The sequence below is a fragment of the Phaenicophaeus curvirostris genome, chromosome 21 (genome assembly GCF_032191515.1).
Source record: "Phaenicophaeus curvirostris isolate KB17595 chromosome 21, BPBGC_Pcur_1.0, whole genome shotgun sequence".
NCBI classification, from domain to species: domain Eukaryota; kingdom Metazoa; phylum Chordata; class Aves; order Cuculiformes; family Cuculidae; genus Phaenicophaeus; species Phaenicophaeus curvirostris.
The window spans coordinates 1,553,475-1,575,300 of record NC_091412.1 but is presented as its reverse complement, the minus strand read 5'-3'; the positions used below and the strand labels follow the sequence as shown (position 1 = coordinate 1,575,300).

The 21,826-nt window shown below is 50.8% G+C and overlaps 1 protein-coding gene across 1 annotated transcript; it reads left to right on the top strand.

The window, feature by feature from the left end:
• The first annotated feature begins 2,394 nt into the window (after positions 1–2,394).
• Positions 2,395–17,582, top strand: GUSB (glucuronidase beta). The gene is made up of 12 exons (XM_069873956.1): positions 2,395–2,611; positions 5,018–5,206; positions 6,324–6,505; positions 7,462–7,604; positions 8,181–8,368; positions 10,172–10,324; positions 11,193–11,371; positions 11,731–11,877; positions 13,022–13,106; positions 14,238–14,414; positions 15,447–15,582; positions 17,360–17,582. Exons 1-12 carry the CDS (start codon positions 2,402–2,404, stop codon positions 17,515–17,517), a joined length of 1,947 nt encoding a protein of 648 aa, XP_069730057.1. The 5' UTR covers positions 2,395–2,401; the 3' UTR covers positions 17,518–17,582.
• The last annotated feature ends 4,244 nt before the right edge of the window (positions 17,583–21,826 follow it).

The window sequence follows — 21,826 nt, the reverse complement described above, 5'->3', positions numbered from 1 at the left end:
CTGACACTGAAACTCGCATTGCCATAGCCAGCAGATCAGCCGCCAGGATGTCCTGTGCATCGCAGAACCACCTCTGGTGATGGTGGTAGTCAGCAGGTCAACCCGCAGGTCATCCTAGTCTATCACAAAATCACCTTTGGCAGTTGCTTGGTCCCCAGTCCAGCTCATTCTTCTGTGTAACACGTGCTGTGCATTGCCTGAATCACAGAATCACTAGGTTGGAAAAGACCTCCAGGATCATCAACTCCAACTGCTGAAGCTACTTCATGCAGGGTGATTTAAAAAAACAACAACCTGGCCTCGCATTGCTGCTGCCTCTCACAGAAACCATCTACCAACTTCCCTTCTGTCCTTCTGTCTAGGGGCAAAGGGCATAGACTGAAGAGTGGCAGATTTAGACTAGAATTTCTTCACCGTGAGGCTGGGGAGGCCCTGGAACTGGTTGCCCAGAGCAGTGGTGGCTGCCCCATCCCTGGAGGGGTTCAAGGCCAGGTTGGATGGGGCTTGGAGCCCCTGATCCAGTGGGAGGTGTCCCTGCCCATGGAACTGGATGGGCTTTGAGGTCCCTTCCAACACAGACCATTCCATGATTCTATGATTCTTACAGAAGTAAAATCAGAACATAGACCAGGAGAGCTCTTACTTGAGGAACAAGCTGCCAGGATCTCCTGAGTCCTCTGCCGCTTGCTACCATGTTTCTCTCATTAAGTACATTTGTCTCACCTTCCAGCTCAGTCACCTGGGGCAGGAGAATCAATGACTTACACTTAATTCAGGTGGAGAGGGGACAGCATCAGCCTGATACAAAAAATGCTGGCAAATCAACTCGCTAAGAGTCATTTTAGAGTTTTAGAAAGTGAGCATCGTCATCAGGCCTGTGACATGGCAGTGACCCCGACCCCACAGAGGCCCCACCCCCCACCAGGCCCCATAGAATAGAATCACCGGGTTGGAAAAGACCCATCGGATAATCGAGTCCAACCATTCCCATCAATCACTAAACCATGTCCCTCAGCACCTCATCCACCCGTCCCTTAAACCCCTCCAGGGAAGGGGACTCAACCCCCTCCCTGGGCAGCCTCTGCCAGGGACCAATGACCCTTTCCATGAAATATTTTTTCCTGATGTCCAGCCTGACCCTCCCCTGGTGGAGCTTGAGGCCATTCCCTCTCGTCCTGTCCCCTGTCACTTGGGAGAAGAGCCCAGCTCCCTCCTCTCCACAACCTCCTTTCAGGGAGTTGGAGAGAGCAATGAGGTCTCCCCTCAGCCTCCTCTTCTCCAGGATAAACACCCCCAGCTCTCTCAGCCATCCCCCACTGCCCCACCCCTTCCCAGACCCGCCCCCATTGGCTCCGCCCCCGGGCCCAGGCCTCATTTCCCACCCCTGCTACCTGCTTTCTGGCCTCGCTGCTTAGCCCCGCCCTCTGCTTAGCTCCTCCCCATTTGGCTCCATCCCTTGCTTGACCCCTCCCCATTGACTCCTCCCCCCTTTGCTACATCCCATTCTTTACTCTGCCCCTCATTGGCTCTGCCCCCTCATTGGCCTCACTCCTTGCTTGGCCCCACCCCCTCATTGTGTCCAGCGCTCATTGGCTCCGTTCCTTGTTTGGCTCCGCCTCCTCTGTTGCTCCGCCCCTTGCTTGGCTCAGCCCCTCGTTGCCCCTCTCCCTTGCTTGGCTCAGCCCCTTCTTTGGCTCCACCCCCTCATTGCCTCCATCCCCTCTATGGCTCCGCCTCCTCATTGGCTCTGTTCCTTGTTTGGATCCGCCTCCTCATTGGCTCCGCCCCCAATTGGCTCCTATCCTTGTTTGGCCCCGCCCCCTCAGTGGCTCCACCCCTCATTGACTCCATCCCATTGCCCCGCCCCCTCATCGGCCCCGTTCCTTCCTTGGCCCCGCCCCTAGTTGGTTCCACCCCCTCATTGGCTTATCCCTTCCTTGGCCCCGCCCCTCTTTGACTCCGCCCCCTCAATGGCTCAGTCCATTCATTGGCCCTGCCCCTTCATTGGCCCCGCCCCCTCTCTGTTTTTACCCCTCATTGGCTCGTCCCTTCCTTGGCCCCGCCCCTCGTTGACCCCGCCCCCTCAATGGCTCAGTCCCTTCATTGTCCCGCCCCCTCATTGGCCCCGCCCCTTTATTGGCTGAGTACATTCATTGGCCCTGCTCCTCATTGGCCCCGTCCCTCCCTTGGCCCCGCCCCTAGTCGGCTCAGTCCATCAATTGGCCCCGCCCCCTCTTTGGCCCCGACCCTTCATTGGCTCGTCCCTTCCTTGGCCCCGCCCCTCTTTGTTTCCGCCCCCTCATTGGTCCGTCCCTCCCTTGGCTCCGCCCTCGTTGGCTCCGCCCCCTCATTGGCTCAGTTCCCCCGTGGGCCCCGCCCCCCTCGGCCCCGCGGTGCCGCCATGGCGAGCGGCGCCCGGTGCCCGGTGCTGGTTCTGGTTCTGGTGCTGGTGGCGCTGGGCCGGGCGGCGGCGGGCGGCCTGCTGTTCCCCCGCGACACCCCGTCCCGGGAGCGCAAGGAGCTCGGCGGCCTCTGGAGCTTCCGCGCCGACCTCTCGCCGGGCAGAGACGCGGGATTCGTGCAGCGATGGTACCGGCGGCCGCTCCGGCAGGTACCGCGGGGGCCGCCCTCCCGGGGCACCGGGATGCTCTCCCTTCCCCCAGCATCACCGGGATGCTCTCCCTTCCCCCCAGGAACACCGGGATGCTCTCCCTTCCCCCAGCATCACCGGGATGCTCTCCCTTCCCCAGGAACACCGGGATGCTCTCCCTTCCCCCCAGGAACACCGGGATGCTCTCCCTTCCCCGGGGGGCACCGGGATGCTCTCCCTTCCCCAGCATCACCGGGATGCTCTCCCTTCCCCAGGATCACCGGGATGCTCTCCCTTCCCCCCAGGATCACCGGGATGCTCTCCCTTCCCCTAGGATCACCGGGATGCTCTCTGGGAGCCCTTTTTCCTTCCCTTAAGGCCAGCAGAGCATCCCTCCCTTGCCCCCAACCCTGTTCTGAGTCTCCTGTCGCCACCAAGAGAGGTTTATTAAGAGGGATTTTAATTACCCACCCACAGACCAGCGGTCTCTGAGGATCCCATTTTTTCTCAGATGCCAGAAAGCGATGAATGAGCTGCGGCCACCTTCAGCTGCCGTGGGAGTCCCTGCGCTGCGCAGCGATTACCTGTGTCAGCAGCACGGAATAAATACCGACGTGCCTGGGAAGGGCACTTTGATTCCAAAGTGCAGATAAACAAGTAGTGAAGCCAAAATCCACAATGAATCATTCCGTGGAAGAAAGGAGCCGTGGGTTCTGCGCATGAAACGTGTGCATCCTTCGTTTCTGTTTTAGCCCTTCGGCCAGGTTTATCCACATCGTGGAAGTAGCGAGGAGCTGAAGGATGCCGCCATGCCGGAGGTTCTGCCGTAAGGGAGAGGCAAAGGGAGGCTTAGGATTATAGAATTATAGAATCATAGAATCACTAGGTTGGAAAGGACCCACCGGATCATTGAGTCCAACCATTCCCATCAATCACTAACCCATGTCCCCCAGCACCTCGTCCACCCGTGCCTTAAACCCCTCCAGGGAAGGTGACTCAACCCCCCTCCCTGGGCAGCCTCTGCCAGTGCCCAATGACCCTTTCTGTGAAAAAATTTTTCCTGATGTCCAGCCTGAACCTCCCCTGGTGGAGCTTGAGGCCATTCCCTCTCGTCTTGTCCCCTGTCCCTTGGGAGAAGAGGCCAGCTCCCTCCTCTCCACAACCTCCTTTCAGGCAGTTGTAGAGAGCAATGAGGTCTCCCCTCAGCCTCCTCTTCTCCAGGCTAAACACCCCCAGCTCTCTCAGCCGCTCCTCTTGTTCTCCAGCCCCTTCCCCAGCTTCGTTGCTCTTCTCTGGACTCGCTCCAGAGCCTCAACATCCTTGTGGTGAGGGGCCCAGAACTGAACCCAGGATTCGAGGAGCAGTCTCACCAGTGCCAAGTACAGAGGGAGAAGAACCTCCCTGGATGTGTCTGCACAACCTTCTTTGGACATCAGAGAATCTCCCTGAAGGAGACATACATTGTGGCCATCCCAGTCCAAGGTTTTCCTCTAACGGATACTAGAAAATCCACTTCACCAGCCAGGAATTTTCCGGCTGGGGATTTCTGACGTCTAATAATGGCACTGAGTCGCTCTGCGGTGTCGGTCTGGTTCCGTGCTGAGTCAGCCGCGCGCTCCTGGGCGACCAGACCTTCCCTGTTCCGCTTTCCATGGCCAAGCTTCCTTCAGAAAGGGGAAGCCGCTGCCGTGATCGCTGATACAACATCATGAGTGCAGCAGGTGCCAAGAATAAACAGCTCCGTTGGGCAATAGCATCCAGTTACCTCAATGTTATAAGTTTTACAATACTGCCTATAATCCTTCTATTAAAAATAAGGAAGCGAACCGACTCTACTGTAATCCCGAGAAATCTGTGTGGCTTTTAGGGAATGAGAAAGGCTGGGCATATCCCAAACATTCTCCATGGACCTTCCCTGGGGGATCTGGTCCAAAATATCCCTGCCCTCGGCATCCTCCTGGTGCAGCTCTTGGCTTCGTGAGCTGCACGTGGTGCCTCGAGCTGCCCCTCCAGCACCAGCACCACACGACGAGCAGCTGGAGCCGTGCTAGAGAAACCACATTTTGGGGGAAAACCCCTGAAACATCAACCTGGGCATTTATTGCCCCTTCTTCTCTAAGTCTGCAATACCAAAGGCATTAAAAAAGCATTTCTCTGTGATACATCAGGAAGGGAAGAGATACAAGCAGCAGCTTCTCGTAGGAACGGGCAGGTTCTTGGGCTGGATACTATTTAGGACTTGTATGGGATCTGTGGCTGCCTACAGTAGGTTCTAAACAGGTTTTCCCAAGTATTTCCACTTGGCAAAGGGATTGAGGGGCTGTCGGTGGAAGGGGATGCCTCCAGCAGTACAGGCTGGACAGCCAAGTCAGTAAAATTCCTTTTTAAAATGATCTCTTCCTTCTTTTTCTGTGCAATTCCTGCCAGACTGGTCCTGTGATTGACATGCCGGTGCCTGCCAGCTTCAACGATATCACGCAAGATCCCAGCTTGGAGAACTACATCGGCTGGGTTTGGTATGAGAAAGAGGTGCTGCTCCCTCTGCGCTGGCTTCAGAACGACGTCCCCACCAGGGTGATGCTCCGTTTCGGTAGTGCCCACTACTACGCCATCGTGGTAGGTTGCAGACACACCTCTGCCTAGATTTTTTGTAGCAGTTTGCTGCTTTCTTGCCTCTTGGCTGTTTTTCTACAGCCAAAAACTTGGCCGTGTTTCCCAGCTCTCTCTTCTCTGATCCCCTAGTGTCAGCACCAGTGGCTAAAACTTTCCCTTGCTAGAGAATCTGCTCAAAACTGTGTCTCTCGGTGACACATAGAATCACCAGGCTGGAAAAGACCCACCGATCATCGAGTCCAGCCATTCCCATCAATCACTAAACCATGTCCCTCAGCACCTTGTCCACCCGTCCCTTAAACCCCTCCAGGGAAGGTGACTCAACCCCCTCCCTGGGCAGCCTCTGCCAGGGACCAAGGACCCTTTCCGTGAAAATTTTTTCTTAATGTTCAGCCTAAATCTCCCCTGGTGGAGCGTGAGGCCATTCCCTCTCGTCCTGTCCCCTGTCACTCGGGAGAAGAGCCCAGCTCCCTCCTCCCCACAACCTCCTTTCAGGGAGTTGGAAAGAGCAATGAGGTCTCCCCTCAGCCTCCTCTTCTCCAGGCTAAACACCCCCAGCTCTCTCAGCCGCTCCTCTTGTTCTCCAGCCCCTTCCCCTGCTTCGTTGCTCTTCTCTGGACTCACTCCAGAGCCTCAACATCCTTCTTGTGGTGAGGGGCCCAGAACTGAACCCAGGATTCGAGGAGCGGTCTCACCAGTGCCGAGTCCAGAGGGAGAAGAACCTCCCTGGACCTGCTGGCCACGCTGTTTCTGATCCAAGCCAAGATGCCATTGGCCTTCTTGGCCACCTGGGCCAGTGCTGGCTCATGGTCAGTCGCTGTCAACCAACACCCCCAGGTCCCTCTCTTCCAGGCAGCTTTCCAGCCAGACTTCTAGTCTGGAGCTGCTCAGGGTTGTTGTGCCCCAAGTGCAGGACCCGGCATTTGGCCTCGTTAAACACGTATGTGACCTGCAGTGGAAGGGCTGCCAGGTTGAGCCCTGAAGGAGCAAGAGCCCAGAACAAGGTTCAGTGTTACTGGGGACCCCAGCTGCCTTTTGCTTGGCTCCTTCTCGCCCTGCTGTGTTTGCCCCAAACCCCGGTACCTTTGTCTCATGGACTCAGCCGTGTCTTCTCTTGCAGTGGGTCAATGGAGTGCAAGTGGTGGAGCATGAAGGGGGGCACCTCCCTTTTGAAGCCGACATAAGCAGCATCGCCCAGAGCAGCCCAGGGGTTCCCTGCCGCATCACTGTCGCGCTCAACAACACCCTGACGCTCCACACCCTGCCCCCGGGCTCGATTGAGTACATGACGGACAGAACAAGGTGAGTGGCCGAAGCTCCATGCTGTCGGGCACAGCCTGGGGCAGAGGGAATGGGAATTTAGCTGCTGGTTGGGAATGCCCTCAGAGCAATTCCCAAGAGCATAGGTAGTATCGATAGAATCACACAATCATAGAAGACTTTGGGTTGGAAGGGACCTTAAAGCTCATCCAGTCCCACCCCTGCCATGGGCAGGGACACCTCCCACTGGATCAGGGGCTCCAAGCCCCATCCAACCTGGCCTTGAACCCCTCCAGGGATGGGGCAGCCACCACTGCTCTGGGCAACCTGGGCCAGGGCCTCCCCACCCTCATAGTGAAGAAATTCTTCCTTATGTCTGGTCTAAATCTGCCCCTCTCCAGTTTATCCCCATTGCCCCTCGTCCTATCACTCCAAGCCTTTGTGAACGGTCCTTCCCCAGCTTTCTTGTAGCCACTTCAGGCACTGGAAGCTGCTTTAAGGTCTCCGAGGAGCTTCTCTTCTCCAGGCTGACAATCCCAACTCTCTCAACCTATACAGGACATGCTCCAGCCCTCAGATCATCTTTGTAGCCTCCTCTGGACCCATTCCAACAGCTCCACCTCCTCCTTATGTTGAGGATTCCAGAACTGGACACAATCCTCCAGCTGAGGTCTCACAAGAGAGGAATAGAGGGGCAGAATCCCCTCTCTCGCCCTGCTGGCCACGCTGCTTTTGATGCAGCCCAGGACACGGTTGGCCTTCTGGGCTTTAAGGTCCCTTCCAACCCAAACTAGTCTATGTTTCTATGATTCAGTGCTTGTTTACTGGTAGTTCCCTCAGTTCAGCAGCACTAGATCACTGATCCATCATGTTGCAAAGACTATTTTCCCAGCTAGTATCTACTTTTACACTATTATTTTACATGGCATCTATATGCTGCCTTCAGTTCTTGTGGAATGAAACCTAATATAGTTGTTTCTCCCATCTTCCTCACTCAGGTACCCCAAGAACTATTTTGTACAGAACATCAGGTTTGATTTCTTTAATTATGCTGGACTCCATCGCCCAGTTGTGCTTTACACCACTCCTTCTGTCTACATAGATGATATCACTGTGACAACTGCTTCATCAGAGAGCGTTGGTAGGTCCTGAGCAATTAACAGCAGGTGCCTCAGGCTCCAAATGGAGATGGCGAGGGCAGCAGAAAAAATACCCTGCAAAATAACCTGCAAAGGTCCAATTGGATTTGTTTCCTTGTGGTTTTCTCTTGAACCTGAGCTGGTTTATTGCTCAGCTCAGGAGCTGCAAGAATACAGGAAAGATTTCGGAAGCAAGAAGAAAAAGCAAGTGCTTGCAAGAGATTAAAGTGAAAGGATGGCAGGTGTTTCTCGAGGTACAAGTTCTCAGGAGGGGCAGTTTTACTGCAACTGAAAGCAGGATTAACTTGGAGTGTAACGAGTTGTGTGATACACAAATCTTGCTGGAAACTCCTGGACCTCGATACAGACAGGTCATGGTTCTTACATTCATAGAATCAAAGAATCACTAGGTAGTAAAGACCCACTGGATCATCGAATCCAGTCATTCAATTCATGCCGCTCTGTTCTCCTTCATCTCTCTTATATTTCAAACCCTCCCACATTTTTTGCCTGTATTTTTCACCTGTATTTTTCCTTTCCTGGCAGTCCCTGATTGTCTTTTGTTTCCTTTGAACAAGCAATGGTACAATATCAGGTGTCGGTGGTTGGCAGCACAAGCTATTACTTGTCCTTGAGTTTACGTGACCAAGAAGGGAAAGTGGTTGCTACAGGCAATGGGTCGGCTGGAGAGCTCAAAGTCCTGAACCCAAACCTTTGGTGGCCTTACCTGGTGCACGAGAACCCCGGATACCGCTACTTCTTGGAGGTAACAGTGACATTTCTTCCTCTTTGTGTGTGTTTCCTCTGACTGTCTGACAGGGTTAAGGAATCATACAATCACCAGGTTGCAAAAGACCCACCGGATCATCGAGTCCAACCATTCCCATCAATCACTAAACCATGTCCCTCAGCACCTCGTCCACCCGTCCCTTAAACCCCTCCAGGGAAGGTGACTCAACCACCTCCCTGGGCAACCTCTGCCAGTGCCCAATGACCCTTTCTGTGAAATATTTTTTCCTGATGTCCAGCCTGAACCTCCCCTGGTGGAGCTTGAGGCCGTTCCCTCTCGTCCTGTCCCCTGTCCCTTGGGAGAAGAGCCCAGCTCCCTCCTCTCCACAACCTCCTTTCAGGCAGTTGTAGAGAGCAATGAGGTCTCCCCTCAGCCTCCTCTTCTCCAGGCTAAACACCCCCAGCTCTCTCAGCTGCTCCTCTTGTTCTCCAGCCCCCTCACCAGCTTTGTTGCTCTTTTCTGGACTCGCTCCAGAGCCTCAACATCCTTCTTGTGGTGAGGGGCCCAGAACTGAACACAGGATTCGAGGAGCGGTCTCACCAGTGCTGAGTCCAGAGGGAGAAGAACCTCCCTGGACCTGCTGGTCACACCGTTTCTGATCCAAGCCAAGATGCCATTGGCCTTCTTGGCCACCTGGGCCACTGCTGGCTCATGTTCAGTCGCTGTCAACCAACACCCCCAGGTCCCTCTCCTCTAGGCAGCTTTCCAGCCAGACTTCTCCTAGTGTGGCGCATCTTCCATGCTCATCTTCTCCCACAGATCCTGTTCACGTGACTAGAGCGGCATTGCTAATTACACAGTAATTAAATCAAGCTTTGCCAAATTCCTGGATGCTGAACTGAAAGGTCTGTCGGTGAGAAGAGGGTCGTGCCCAGAGCACTTGCAAGGACACTGAGATGCTTTCCTTTCACATTCAGGGCCTGATCTGTTCTTGAAAAAAGGACTGTTTGAGGCAATCCAGGGGACAGAGTATGGAGAAAGCTGAGCAGAGTCTCTGAGGAGGAGATTGCTGAGCTCTTCCACGTGCTTTGCCATGCAGTGAGTTTCTTCTCATTCTGCAAGACAATTTCAGCTTCAGTAGCACAAGGCTGGAAGACTGTGAGTTAAGGATGAGTAGTGGTGATTAGATGGGGACAGTACGGCAGATGAGCTGCTGTGAGTTTTCTGAGGCTCAGGTTTGGAGCTCTTGTGAGCAGATGACATTTTGGTCTTTGCCTGGTAGCCAGAAGTGTGTTGCTGCCTTGCCTGGGAGGACGATGTGGTCCAGATGAGTAAAAGAATGGGGAAAAGAAACTGAAGCTCTTGAGGTAACCAAGCCCTCATCCAAGGTTCATTCTTCAGCCTTCAGCTTCCCCAGCTTAGATTTCTGTTTAGTCAGACCTTGCTCTGGCCCTGAGAAGGCTCTTGGGGACCACAAGGATCAGCTGAAGCAGCACTGAGGAGCCGGCAGCTTGCAGAAGCAGGGAGAGGTGGTCAGGATAGCTCTTAGAGACAAGGAGGAGAGAGAACAGGGCATTCTTCTAAAGCCCAGCATGTCATTTTTGTCTCCTCTTTGGAAATAAAAGAATTGTAGAATGGTTTGGGTTGCAAGGGACCTCAAAGCCCATCCAGTCCCACCCCTGCCATGGGCAGGGACACCTCCCACTGGATCAGGGGCTCCAAGCCCCATCCAACCTGGCCTTGAACCCCTCCAGGGATGGGGCAGCCACCCCTGCTCTGGGCAACCTGGGCCAGGGTCTCTCCAGCTTCACAGCAAAATATTTCTTCCTAAAAACCCAGGTGAAAATGCAGGCGCAGGCGAACGGCGCGTTGCTGGAGGACGTGTACACGCTCCCGATCGGCATCCGCACCGTCCACGTCACCAGCACGCAGTTCCTCATCAACGGGAGGCCTTTCTACTTCCACGGCGTCAACAAGCACGAAGACGCAGACGTGAGTGCACGGTGCCAGCCTGGGGGGGACACCCAGGGGTGCTGGGGCAGCACCCACTCCCGCTGCCCTTCTCCACCCATCCTCACGCCTTTCTCCCAGGCTGGGAGCTGCTGGGGTGAACCTTTACCGGCTGCACCCACCAGCCCCTCAGCTTCTCTTGAGACCCCGGTGATGCCATGAAAAAGCCAGACTCAATAATCAATGCCAATTTGATTATTAAGCAGGTATTCCTTGAATGAACAGCACAAGGGCACACAGGGGGTAACCCACCTAATGAGTCCAACTATTGAGACTGGTTACATGACTTTTATACTGGTTAAACATACATATTCATATAGATTCGGAAAAATACTGGTTAAACAGTTACCTGTTACATGTCCATTGTTTTGCTGGGAACTTACTATCATAGTTTATCACCCACTCTTGTACGCACATCACAGTTTCTTTGTGTCTTCAGAAGCCTCTGATGGTCTTTATCTCATCTCCTTCCTCATTGTGTCCTCTCCATGAGCTCAGGTCTGTCCTTTATTCCTGCTGCCAGGCTGTCCTTTCAATACTTGATTTGTTCCTCGTTTCAGCTAGTAGACAAGCCAAACTCCTGTTACAATAACATTCTTTCTAAGTGCAAGCCGGCCAAGATATTATTCTTATTATTCTTATTATTCTTATTATTCTTATTATTCTTATTATTCTTATTATTCTTATTATTCTTATTATTCTTATTGTTGCTTAAGCTAATTTATTCCTTTAACATAATGATTTATTCATCATGGATGAGGCACTGAGGGTTTTGATGGACAGGTACTCCTGGACTCAGTCTCAAAGGTCTTTTCCAACCAAAGGGTTCTCTGATGTCTCTCCCCACCAGATCCGTGGCAAAGGCCTCGACTGGCCCCTGATCGTGAAGGACTTCAACCTGCTGCGCTGGCTGGGAGCAAATTCCTTCCGCACCAGCCACTACCCCTACGCTGAGGAGATCATGGACCTGTGCGACGCCTACGGCATCGTGGTGATCGACGAGTGCCCGGGAGTGGGGATTAAAACCGCGTAAGCAGTTGCTCGAAGGACCTTCCCCTTTCTTCCTGGGCTCATCCCTGCCGCGGCGTCCCCCTCCCCTCCCGCGGTGCCCGTTGTCCTGATAACGGGAGTACTTTGCTCTATTTAGAAATCGTCTCGTTGCGCCACGCGTGCCGAGGGAGGTTGGGTAACCGGAGGGCGTTTTGCCACATGGCCGGGGAGTCATTTGGCCCAGACCACAGCCCTGAATTGTGCAGCAGCTTGGGGGAAACCGGGCAGAAGCCGCATTCGGTGTCAAGGTTCAACCCCAGGGGCTCGAATTTCCACAGGGAAAGGGGATGGATTTGATGCTCTCGCCTCACCGGGTCTCGCTTCCTTTTGTCTTTAAGCGAGAGCTTTGGGAACAAGTCCTTGCAGCATCATCTTCTTGTGATGGAGGAGCTGATCCGCAGGGATAAGAACAGGCCCTCGGTCGTGATGTGGTCAGTAGCCAACGAGCCGGCATCGGAGTTGGCCCCAGCAGCTTTCTACTTTAAGTAAGTGCGTATGCAGAGCCAAGGCTCGAGTCTTGGCAGATGATGCGTCTCCTTCCTTTGCAACAACACAGAGAACTAGTAAAGATGGGCAAGCATTTTTCTGGGAACCCCGAAACAGTACCCACAGGTGCAAACTGAATGCCTAACTGATGCTTAAAACATCACCTGATGCTTAACAACTGCCTCAGGCTGTGGTTTTTGAACCAGCAAGACTCTGCAAAATTCATAGAATCACCACGTTGGAAGAGACCCACCAAATCATCGAGTCCAACCATTCCATTGTCTGTTCATCCTGAGTGTCTCTCCACGACCTAAGGGTCAAGCAAAAGCAGACGTGATGGGAACAGGATATTCCTTGTTACCAGGGGAGGATGAGTGCTCAATTCTTTGAGAATTATAGCAGAGCTGCAAAATAATTGCTCTTAAATTCTGAAGACAAGGTTCTTCAGTTAGTGCTGGTTATTTGTTCTACAGGGGATTGTGACGCTTCGCTTCAAGAGCCCCTACAGACCCCTTGGTTGTACTTTTAAAGAGATTTAAGCTTTGGGTATCCAAGAGTCATCTCCATAAGGGGGAGCAGGCTCTCCCTAGAAGCTCTAAGTGCATGAAAAGGCAACTGAATTTTCATTCTTCAGAACGACCCCCCACCCTCCTGCAGTGTCACGGTAGCAGCAGGGCTTGACCCTCTTATTCTCTGTCTCACCCTGTTCAGAGTTTCCTCAAAAGCAGCAGGGCTGGGGCCTCCAGCATTAGCAGGAACACAGCCCAGGAGTTGGTTTGGAACCTCCCATGACCCTTGCTACACTCTTGTCTTCAAACTCACTGTCCCTTTTCCAACTTTTAAGCTGCACCAACAGCCACGAACGCGCCCGTGTTTGGGATCCCTCCACTCGGAGCTTTTTTCAGGTGGGATAGGAACCAGCTTTGTGACGGTGTCTTTGCCGTAATATTTATGCTCCTCCAGAACTGGCTGGGAGTGGAGGCGCTTTGTAACACCCAGGATCCTGCAGTGTTTAACTAGAAATACTCTGCTAAATTCAAAGCGGCTCCAAACATCAGAAGGGGGAAGGACAGGGAGCTTGGGGAGATGGGGCTGTGCTTCTTCACGCTGGTGTTGAACTTTTGCTTTACTCTTTGCAAACAGGACAGTGATAGCTCACACTAAAGCTCTCGATCCCTCCAGACCAGTAACCTTTGTGACAGATGCTAATTACGCTCGTGATCTTGGTGTAAGTTTACTCTATTTTCTACCTTTTGTTTTCAATTCAGCATTAAATTTCCTCCTCTTGTCATTTTTTCACAGCCTTTCCCCCCCCCTCCTCACCTTCACTGGAGATATTCAACAGGGAGAGGCAGAAGAATACTTAATTTTTTTTCTAGTACAAAGCCTCTTGTCCTGTTTTTGTAATCCAGCTGAAAACAAAATATCTGTGAGCTGTTTTCTTTGTTTCAAATGAAGTGTGTGGGACTGCAGCTAAAGTTGTCAAGCTCTGCCTTCAACTGATGGAGTTTACTAATGCTGAGGCTTTTCCCTTGCAATTAAACCAAAGCTTAAACCTCTTTAAAAATGCTAACAGCCCTTGGGGAAGTCTAAAGGAAGGAAGCTTTGCTCTAATTCCCTGCTTTAAACTGCTCTAGATCTTCTTTAACAGATGTCTGTTCATGTTGAATAAGCTAAAAGCTGCTCCAGGGTTGCACAAGTAGCCAAAGCGTGTGTGTAAGCTCCCCCTGACACCCCATCTTCTGCTGAGACCCAGGACAACAAACCCAAAGAACAGATCTCTCACACTGATGTGTTATTAGAGCTTTTTTCTTTTTCCTTTTATTACAAAACATGTTAAGAGAACATTGAACAAGTTACAGACAATATTCCTTCAGTGGGCTTTGTGCCCTTTGATCACATCGTCCCTGGGGCAGAAATGGCATCTAACTTGCTTAGGCTCAGTATTGCACAAATTTAGTTGCCAGTCAAAATATTTGACCACGTAGCTTATAATCATCACATTCCAGTTCTCAAAAAGTCCATCTGAATGTACCAGCAAGCCAGAGACACCTTGGAAACTCAAAAACTTCTAGCAAACCTGAGGATGCAACATGTTGATCTTGTCTAACTCATTGCCGTGACCCTAAGGCTGTAAGGAAAACTTCAAATTTATATGCTAGTAGCTTATTAAATATACCTGGGGTTTTTTTTTCTGGGAAAGATGTTGGGAGGGACCAAGTGGTGTGGGAATAGACTTTATTCTACATGTAGTAAAATTAGATTCCAAGAAATGAACCAAAAGGAGGATTTAGCTTTACGGATGAAGGTTGTCTGCTTTGAGCTCTGTGACAAAACACTCTCACCTTTTTGTCCCCAGGCTCCTTATGTGGATGTAATTTGTGTAAACAGCTACTTCTCCTGGTATCATGACCCAGGCCACCTGGAAGTTATTCCACTGCAACTCACAGCACAGTTTGAGAACTGGTATAAAACCTACCAGAAACCCATTATCCAGAGTGAATATGGAGCAGACGCAGTTCCTGGACTTCACAGCGTAAGTGTTGTAGAGGCCTAGATGGAAAAAAGCACGGCTCTTCTTACAGGTCAGGAAAACTCAACTAGAAGGGGTGGGTACCATTGTCCTGGCTACTTCTGAGATGCGTTAGCTTGTCAGTGTCCAAAAGACTCCAGGATTGTGATCCTGCTTCTCTGCAATCAGTGAATCATAGAATCACCAGGTTGGAAAAGACCCACCGGATCATCAAGTCCAACTGTCCCTATCAATCACTAAACCATGTCCCTCAGCGCCTCAAGCCCTGCCACTGCCCAACAAGGGTTAGATTCTACCTAAAGAGAGGCTTTTAGCTTTGACCAAAAGTTCTGAGCGCTGTGAAATCTGTAGAAAACGCTTGATCGGAAACAAGGACACTGAAGAGGGGATGTTCATCCCATGCTGCTGTCCTGCACGTAGGGGCTGGTGCTCCCACACCTATTGAGATACAGAGACAGCACCATTCCCAAGCAAAACCCCAGCCTCGCCCAAGTGTATCTGGCATCACGTTTATATTTCAGGTGCGTTTCCTTGTGATTTCAGTAGGTGCCAGCCCCTGAACAGCCACGGTGGACACAGCAGCAAGGATGAGACCAAACCCTTGTAAAGCTTGTTTTCAGAGCAGTAAATGAGAAGGCTTCATGGAGACCTTATAGTGACCTTCCAGTACCTGAAGGGGCTACAAGAAAGCTGGGGAGGGGCTGTTTGAAAAGGCTTGTAGTGATAGGATTAGGGGCAATGGGTATAAACGGGAGAGGGGCAGATTTAGACTAGACGTGAGGAGGAATTTCTTTACCATGAGAGTGGGGAGGCCAGGGAAGCTGTGGCTGCCCCATCCCTGGAGGGGTTCAAGGGCAGGTTGGATGGGGCTTGGAGCCCCTGATCCAGTGGGAGGTGTCCCTGCCTATGGCAGGAGGTGGAACTGGGTGGGCTTTGAGGTTCCTTCCAATCCAACCTATTCTAAGATAACATAGGGAGCCTCTGCTGAGATTAACTGCCCCTTCATTCAAGGCCACCTCTTTTTCCTGGATGCAGGATCCCCCTCTTATGTTCAGTGAGGAATATCAGAAGGCTCTGCTGAGAGAGTACCATTCCATTTTTGACAAAAAGAGGAAAGAGTACGTGATTGGGGAGCTCATCTGGAATTTTGCTGATTTCATGACTAATCAAGGTAAACTTGTATTTATATCCTGAACAACTCTTCCCATTTATGATACACAAAGAATATTGTGCCACGGGGTGGGACAAAAGGGCCCTCTGCTCACCAAGATAAAGCACATCTGGGTTCTGTGACGAAGCCCAGCGTGAGCACAGCCAAGAGGGAAGGTCCTGCCTGTATTTCATAGAATCACAGAATCACCAGGTTGGAAAAGACCCATCAGATCATCGAGTCCAACCATTCCCATCAACCACTAAACCACATCCCTCAGCACCTCGTCCACCCGTCCCTTAAACCCCTCCAGGGAAGGTGACTCAACCCCCTCCCTGGGCAGCCTCTGCCAGTGCCCAATGACCCTTTCCATGAAAATTTTTTCTTAATGTTCAGCCTAAACCTCCCCTGGCGAGCTTGAGGCCATTCCCTCTCGTCCTGTCCCCTGTCCCTTGGGAGAAGAGCCCAGTTCCCTCCTCTCCACAACCTCCCTTCAGGGAGTTGGAGAGAGCAACGAGGTCTCCCCTCAGCCTCCTCTTCTCCAGGCTAAACACCCCCAGCTCTCTCAGCCGCTCCTCATAAGGCCTGTTCTCCAGCCCCTTCACCAGCTTTGTTGCTCTTCTCTGGACTCGCTCCAGAGCCTCAACATCCTTCTTGTGGTGAGGGGCCCAGAACTGAACACAGGATTCGAGGAGCGGTCTCACTAGTGCTGAGTCCAGAGGGAGAAGAACCTCCCTGGCCCTGCTGGTCACGCCGTTTCTGATCCAAGCCAAGATGCCATTGGCCGCCTTGGCCACCTGGGCCAGTGCTGGCTCATGGTCAGTCCCTGTCAACCAACACCCCCAGGTCCTTCTCCTCCATCCTCAATTTCTTGGCCGTCCTCAATTCAGCTCTCCCGTCAGCTCTTGGGGATGTGTCTCATTGCTTCCTGTTTCATCTACAAGCGCCCTTAGGACCAGAGCACCTTCAATCATGTCTTATTAACTTGGTAGTGGGTTAGCAACAGAGGACTGGATGCCACGCTGTCTGGCAGCTCTCTGTCAGGCCACTCCATCCACTATTGATAACTGAGTGCAAAGCAGGGGGCATTGCTCGCTCTACAGGGCAGTCACAGAGAAACCAAACGATTCCAGCTCAGGAGGAGACTGACTAGAGAACCAGTTACGCGTGTGCCAGCTGCAGTGAGTTCAGGTGGTGAGCAGTCAGCGTTAATGCCAGGCAGAGAAACACCATCCAGAATAGTCCCTAGAGCACCAGTATAGCCATGAGAAAGCTCAGTCATTGCAGAGAAACAGTCAGGATTATTAGTTTTAAATAAGAGGGAGAAAACACAGACAAGTCCACATACACGGACGCATTTCCAGTCTCTCTGCGTGTTCTGACTATTTTTTCTAGTTTCTCACGAATACTAAAGTAGGTAGAAAGTGTCTGGGTGCCACTAAAAGACAGAATGGTCACCCAGTCAGTACGCAACATCTTCACCATCACATCTCAAGGCAGAGCTGATGGCAGAAGGACCATCTGTAAATGTAATACTGAAGTTCCTGGGCGCACCTGAATTAGCTACCAGCGACTCACCAGCTGTAAATACAATGATTTGCAGCTCTACTGCCCCGTTACGCCAAGTCATCCTGCCAGGATGACACAAAGTACCTCTGCCAAGTTCCCCGTTGTACCTGACGCGTAGAAGAAAGTGCATAGGTCTCCTCCACTTAACCCGATTACATCATAACTGTTCACAGCAGGGAATAAAAGAGCATTTAATATACACTTGCTTTATTTTATAACTTCTCTACAGGGACCACACGTGTTTTGGGGAACAAGAAAGGAATATTTACCCGGCAACGACAGCCCAAATCAGCTGCATTTGTGCTCAGAGAAAGGTACTGGAAGATTGCAAATGAATCAAGCTGTCTTCCTCCTATAATAAAATCACATGCCCTCTTTCTAAAGTGAAATCCACACGTGTAGTGGCTGGGTACCCAGCTGAACTTGTTCATTAAATTCCTGTTTAAATAATATTTATGGCTGACTCAAGTTTTGCAAGTCTAATGCAATTTCTAGGCTGCCTGAAGTAGTTCTACGGCACAAAGCAAATTGGAAACGCCAGTTTTCTGTGCTTAGCCATGTCTGTAGGTTTCCTGTTTCCAGAGAGTGAGCTGAATATTCAGTCTCAAAGAGCTGAAGTTAAAGATCCTGCCTGAGGTATCTGTTCATGGAAAAAAAATATATAAATCTTACATGATACAAATCAGTGCTGAAGACGTAAAAAATCCAAGTCACTCTAAATGAACATCACATTCAATGCAGATTAATTTTTCCAGTTATACTCCCCTAACAGTTATGCTACTCAGGTCACGGCATTGCTAACGAGCACAAGCTCCAGAGCTTCTCTTGCTGGGTAGAATGTGCGGCTGGCTGAGAAACTGCAAGTTCCCATCACTCAGGACGTGTACAAACCGCTGCTCCTGCGAGGCTGCTGAGCCCAGCTGGAGCTCGTATGGGAGAGGGGTAGGTCCCACATCAACTGAGCTTTGTTTAAACTGGTTATTTTATTCACAGTACCGGAACTGCCACTATTAGATGCGGTTTTACCTTCCAGCATGGAAAAGCTTCCTTCATATCAAATTGTCACTACGGTCTAGGGGGTAAATTTGATCTATGCCTTCTTGATGCTGGCCTGAAGCATCCTGGGGTTGGGTGACGTGCAAATTAACGTGCACACACTACGTGACAGATACGTAGTGTAGCAACACAGAATCATAGAATCCCCAGGTTGGAAAAGACGCACCGGAACATCGAGTCCAACCATTCCTATCAATCACTAAACCATGTTCCTCAGCACCTTGTCCACCCGTCCCTTAAACCCCTCCAGGGAAGGGGACTCAACCCCCTCCCCGGGCAGCCTCTGCCAGTGCCCAATGACCCTTTCTGTGAAAAAGTTTTTCCTAACGTCCAGCCTGAACCTCCCCTGGTGGAGCTTGAGGCCATTCCCTCTCGTCCTGTCCCTTTCAGGCTGCTCACCGGCCTCAGGGGAGGCTTCAGGCTGTAACAATCATGTCAATATGCAGAGTGAGCTCAGAACACTGGGTGCAACATCCCAGGGTTGTCTCAGGCAGCGTCACCTGGGGCAGAACCACAAGGCTGCCTCCTGAATGGTGGAATTTGGCACAATTACGCAGTTTTGCTATTCTAATTCACGGATGCCGTCTGAAACTGTTGCTATGACAACTTTTTCCTGCAACCAACTTTCCTGTTCAAGAAAATGACCAAAACACCTGCCCACATAAAGAAAAGATTTGCTTTTAGGTTGTGCGGTAGCTAAATTCTCTTTCCATCATGTAAGAAACCAACACCACCTTCCATGCTGCCACATGCAGAATAAGGACATAGATGTTCACTGCAGACTCCAAAACAACTCTTCCATCACCATTCCTTACGGTTGTAACCATGTCAAGTTTACAGATTTTCTGTTTAACTACAGCCCCAAACATAGAAGCCTCACCACAATAAAACAGCACTTGCTCAAACATGCCCTGGTGTAAAAGCCAGTCCAATATTTAAGCCCACCTCCGGTGTTTGAAAGTCATCTCAACTTCTTGATCTCCATAGTTTTCTTCCCCATTTCAACAAACACAACACACACTGCTACCTCAAAATACAGAGATCTGATGGTGTTGGTGCCTTACGAGCCAGGGCTCATCCCCCCGGTAGCTCACAGGGCTCACAGATGCAGACGAGAAAGCTCTGTCATTCATAGAATCATAGAATCACCAGGTTGGAAAAGACCCATTGGATCATCGAGTCCAACCATTCAATCCAACCAGGCGCACAGTTCAATACCCACAGGAACTCAAGCACCGCAGCGCAGAGCCGGAGCTCCTGCTTGTTCCTAACAGCTCAGTGCAACTGTGAACCCAACCCTTCCCCAGAAAGCTCCCCCTAATCTCGAGATCTCAGAAAACACACAGGGTTTCCAGATCGTTCGTGATCTCGCAGTGGAGTTCAAGCAGGCCTGCAGATCCAAGGAAAGCGAGAATTCTAAAAATAACATCATTAAAGGGTTCTTTTGCATGTTGCTTAAAGAATTTGACATCTAAAGCCTCGAGCCAATGCTGCTCTTCCTCTGCACCCCCCGTGCACACAATGTGCAGCAGGACACACTGGAGCTGCAGGAACTGCGCAAACTGGTTCCTCTGAGGACCCCAGCGCGTCAACCCTCGTGCTGCCAACACTGCATCTTTGAAAGAAAACACAGTTTCATACAGTTCTAGGAACAGAATTACAGTACAGACTTCAAAAACAGGTTCTAAGGCTCAGACTGAGTCCAAAAAGGCCTCAGATTGGGTTCATTCAAGCTCTTACGTTCGGACTGCAGGAATGCAGCATAAAATGATTGCAGCAAGACGTCCACAGGTAATTTCTACATTTATTTTTTATACCAAAAAGTTATGTGCAACAAATAGAATTCGTACATATTTACAGTGTTTTTACCTGTTAGCAAAATTGTATCCTGACCCTCCAAGAGAGACTCAACCTGCACTAACGAAAGGACCGGGTGCCCAGGGACTCCGCGTCAGCGGGTGTTTCATCTGGAGTTTAAAGCACATAAATAGCTGAGGGAACACACTCTACAGAACAAACACCTGATATTTTGGCCATGCTTAATACAGCTTTATGGTAACGGAACACTTCATCTTTTCTGAACCAGTTTTGTCCAGATCACCATTAAACGTCATTGGCAGAACCAGGGATACTGGATCTCTCTGACTTTAGCCCAGATAAACCAGGAGCATCAAGTGCAGCCTGATGCACCTCAGTCGAGAGGCTACAGCAGGTGACAAACACCTATAGTACACAGAAATCTCATTGGAGAGACCTGTTGTCACTCCAGCTATCGAAGGTGGGAGGGAATGTTCCATCGGCCTTAGCGCTGCAAACACTTTACAGTAAGAAGCTTCCAAGAACATTCATTTCCTAAAGAAGACTTGAACGCTTTGTTGGCCTTAAGAGGAGCAAGTACCTTATAGTAAGAGGATTTCAGGAATGTTTCATTCCTAAGCAGGTTTGAGGATGAGGTTCTTTCGCCTTTTCAATCCACCCCTCCCTGTGGAACTCCTGTGAGTCAGGGAGAGGAAAAGGCCAAATTCAGAACCACTCTTTGCAGATAATGCATTTTTTTCACCTTCATACACGTGAGTCAACACCACAGCGATCCTGCCCTGCTGGCCCTCCGCCAGACCCAGTGTTACTCATGGGCCTTTTCCACCCATACTCTCGTCTCCTCAAGGTTTTTCAGGGGTTTTTCAGATCCGTAAGGCTCAAATTAAAATCATCCCCAGGTTTGCCACAATATTTGTTTGGGCTGGGACAGGCTGGGGGAGCAGCAGCACAAAACACTCGTCAGATTCCATCGCATTAATTGTCACCTGAGCCACTTTACTGGAAGAAATGTGCCGTTTCTATCATTGGGAGCAACAAGAAGAGTCAAAGAACTGGAAGCAAAAAGGTCCAGATTTCTCCTGCTAATACCATTTTGCCCTTTATTCAGGCCAACTGCATTTCCAAAGCACAAGAGAGGAAGTAGAGTGAAGGCCATTTCTAGCAAATCACTTCCAGTAAAAAGTAACTGCAAGAAAAGCACACCAGACACGAGAGTTCACAATTAAGGATCAGATTTGCAAATTCGTGCACAAAGTGTAGCTGTAAGTTCTTCCAGAGACCAAACTCGGTTTCCGTTTGATCCCTGTTTACGCACAGACAAGGACTTGCAGACACGGCTGTGGAGAATCTGGCCGGAACAATTGGACTAAACAAACGGGATTAACAGACTATGCCCACACAGACAAGCACGAGACACAGCGAAGTCGGCCAACACCTACACTTGCAGCTGATGGGGCTTCTCTTCCTTTTTCTGGTGTGTACGCACCCAGAAACCAGATCAAGTCATCTCTGATGATACTGGTCTCCACTGCTGCTCACTCCGAGGTATTCGCGCTGCGACCGTTTCGGGCAGCACGCGTTCACCTCTTCCTCAGATGAAAAAGATGCCTTAGTGTAGATCACAGGAACACACCAAAAATCAATCTATACAACATAATTAACAGCGATATCACCACAAGGCTTGTCAGAGAACAAAGCAAAGCCTCGAGGGACCAGTTTGACATCATTCACTCCCCTCCTACCAAACTTCAAGGCATTTGAGAGACAGAACTAAACATCAAGACAAGCTTTAACTGTACTCTGGTCAATACAAAACGCATTT

Excerpts from the sequence above, each read along its gene's own strand:
- GUSB (XM_069873956.1), top strand. The coding sequence starts at position 2,402 with ATGGCGAGCGGCGCCCGGTGCCCGGTGCTGGTTCTGGTTCTGGTGCTG. Across the intron at positions 2,612-5,017 it reads ACCGGCGGCCGCTCCGGCAG|ACTGGTCCTGTGATTGACAT; the intron begins GTACCGCGGGGG and ends AATTCCTGCCAG. Across the intron at positions 6,506-7,461 it reads TACATGACGGACAGAACAAG|GTACCCCAAGAACTATTTTG; the intron begins GTGAGTGGCCGA and ends TTCCTCACTCAG.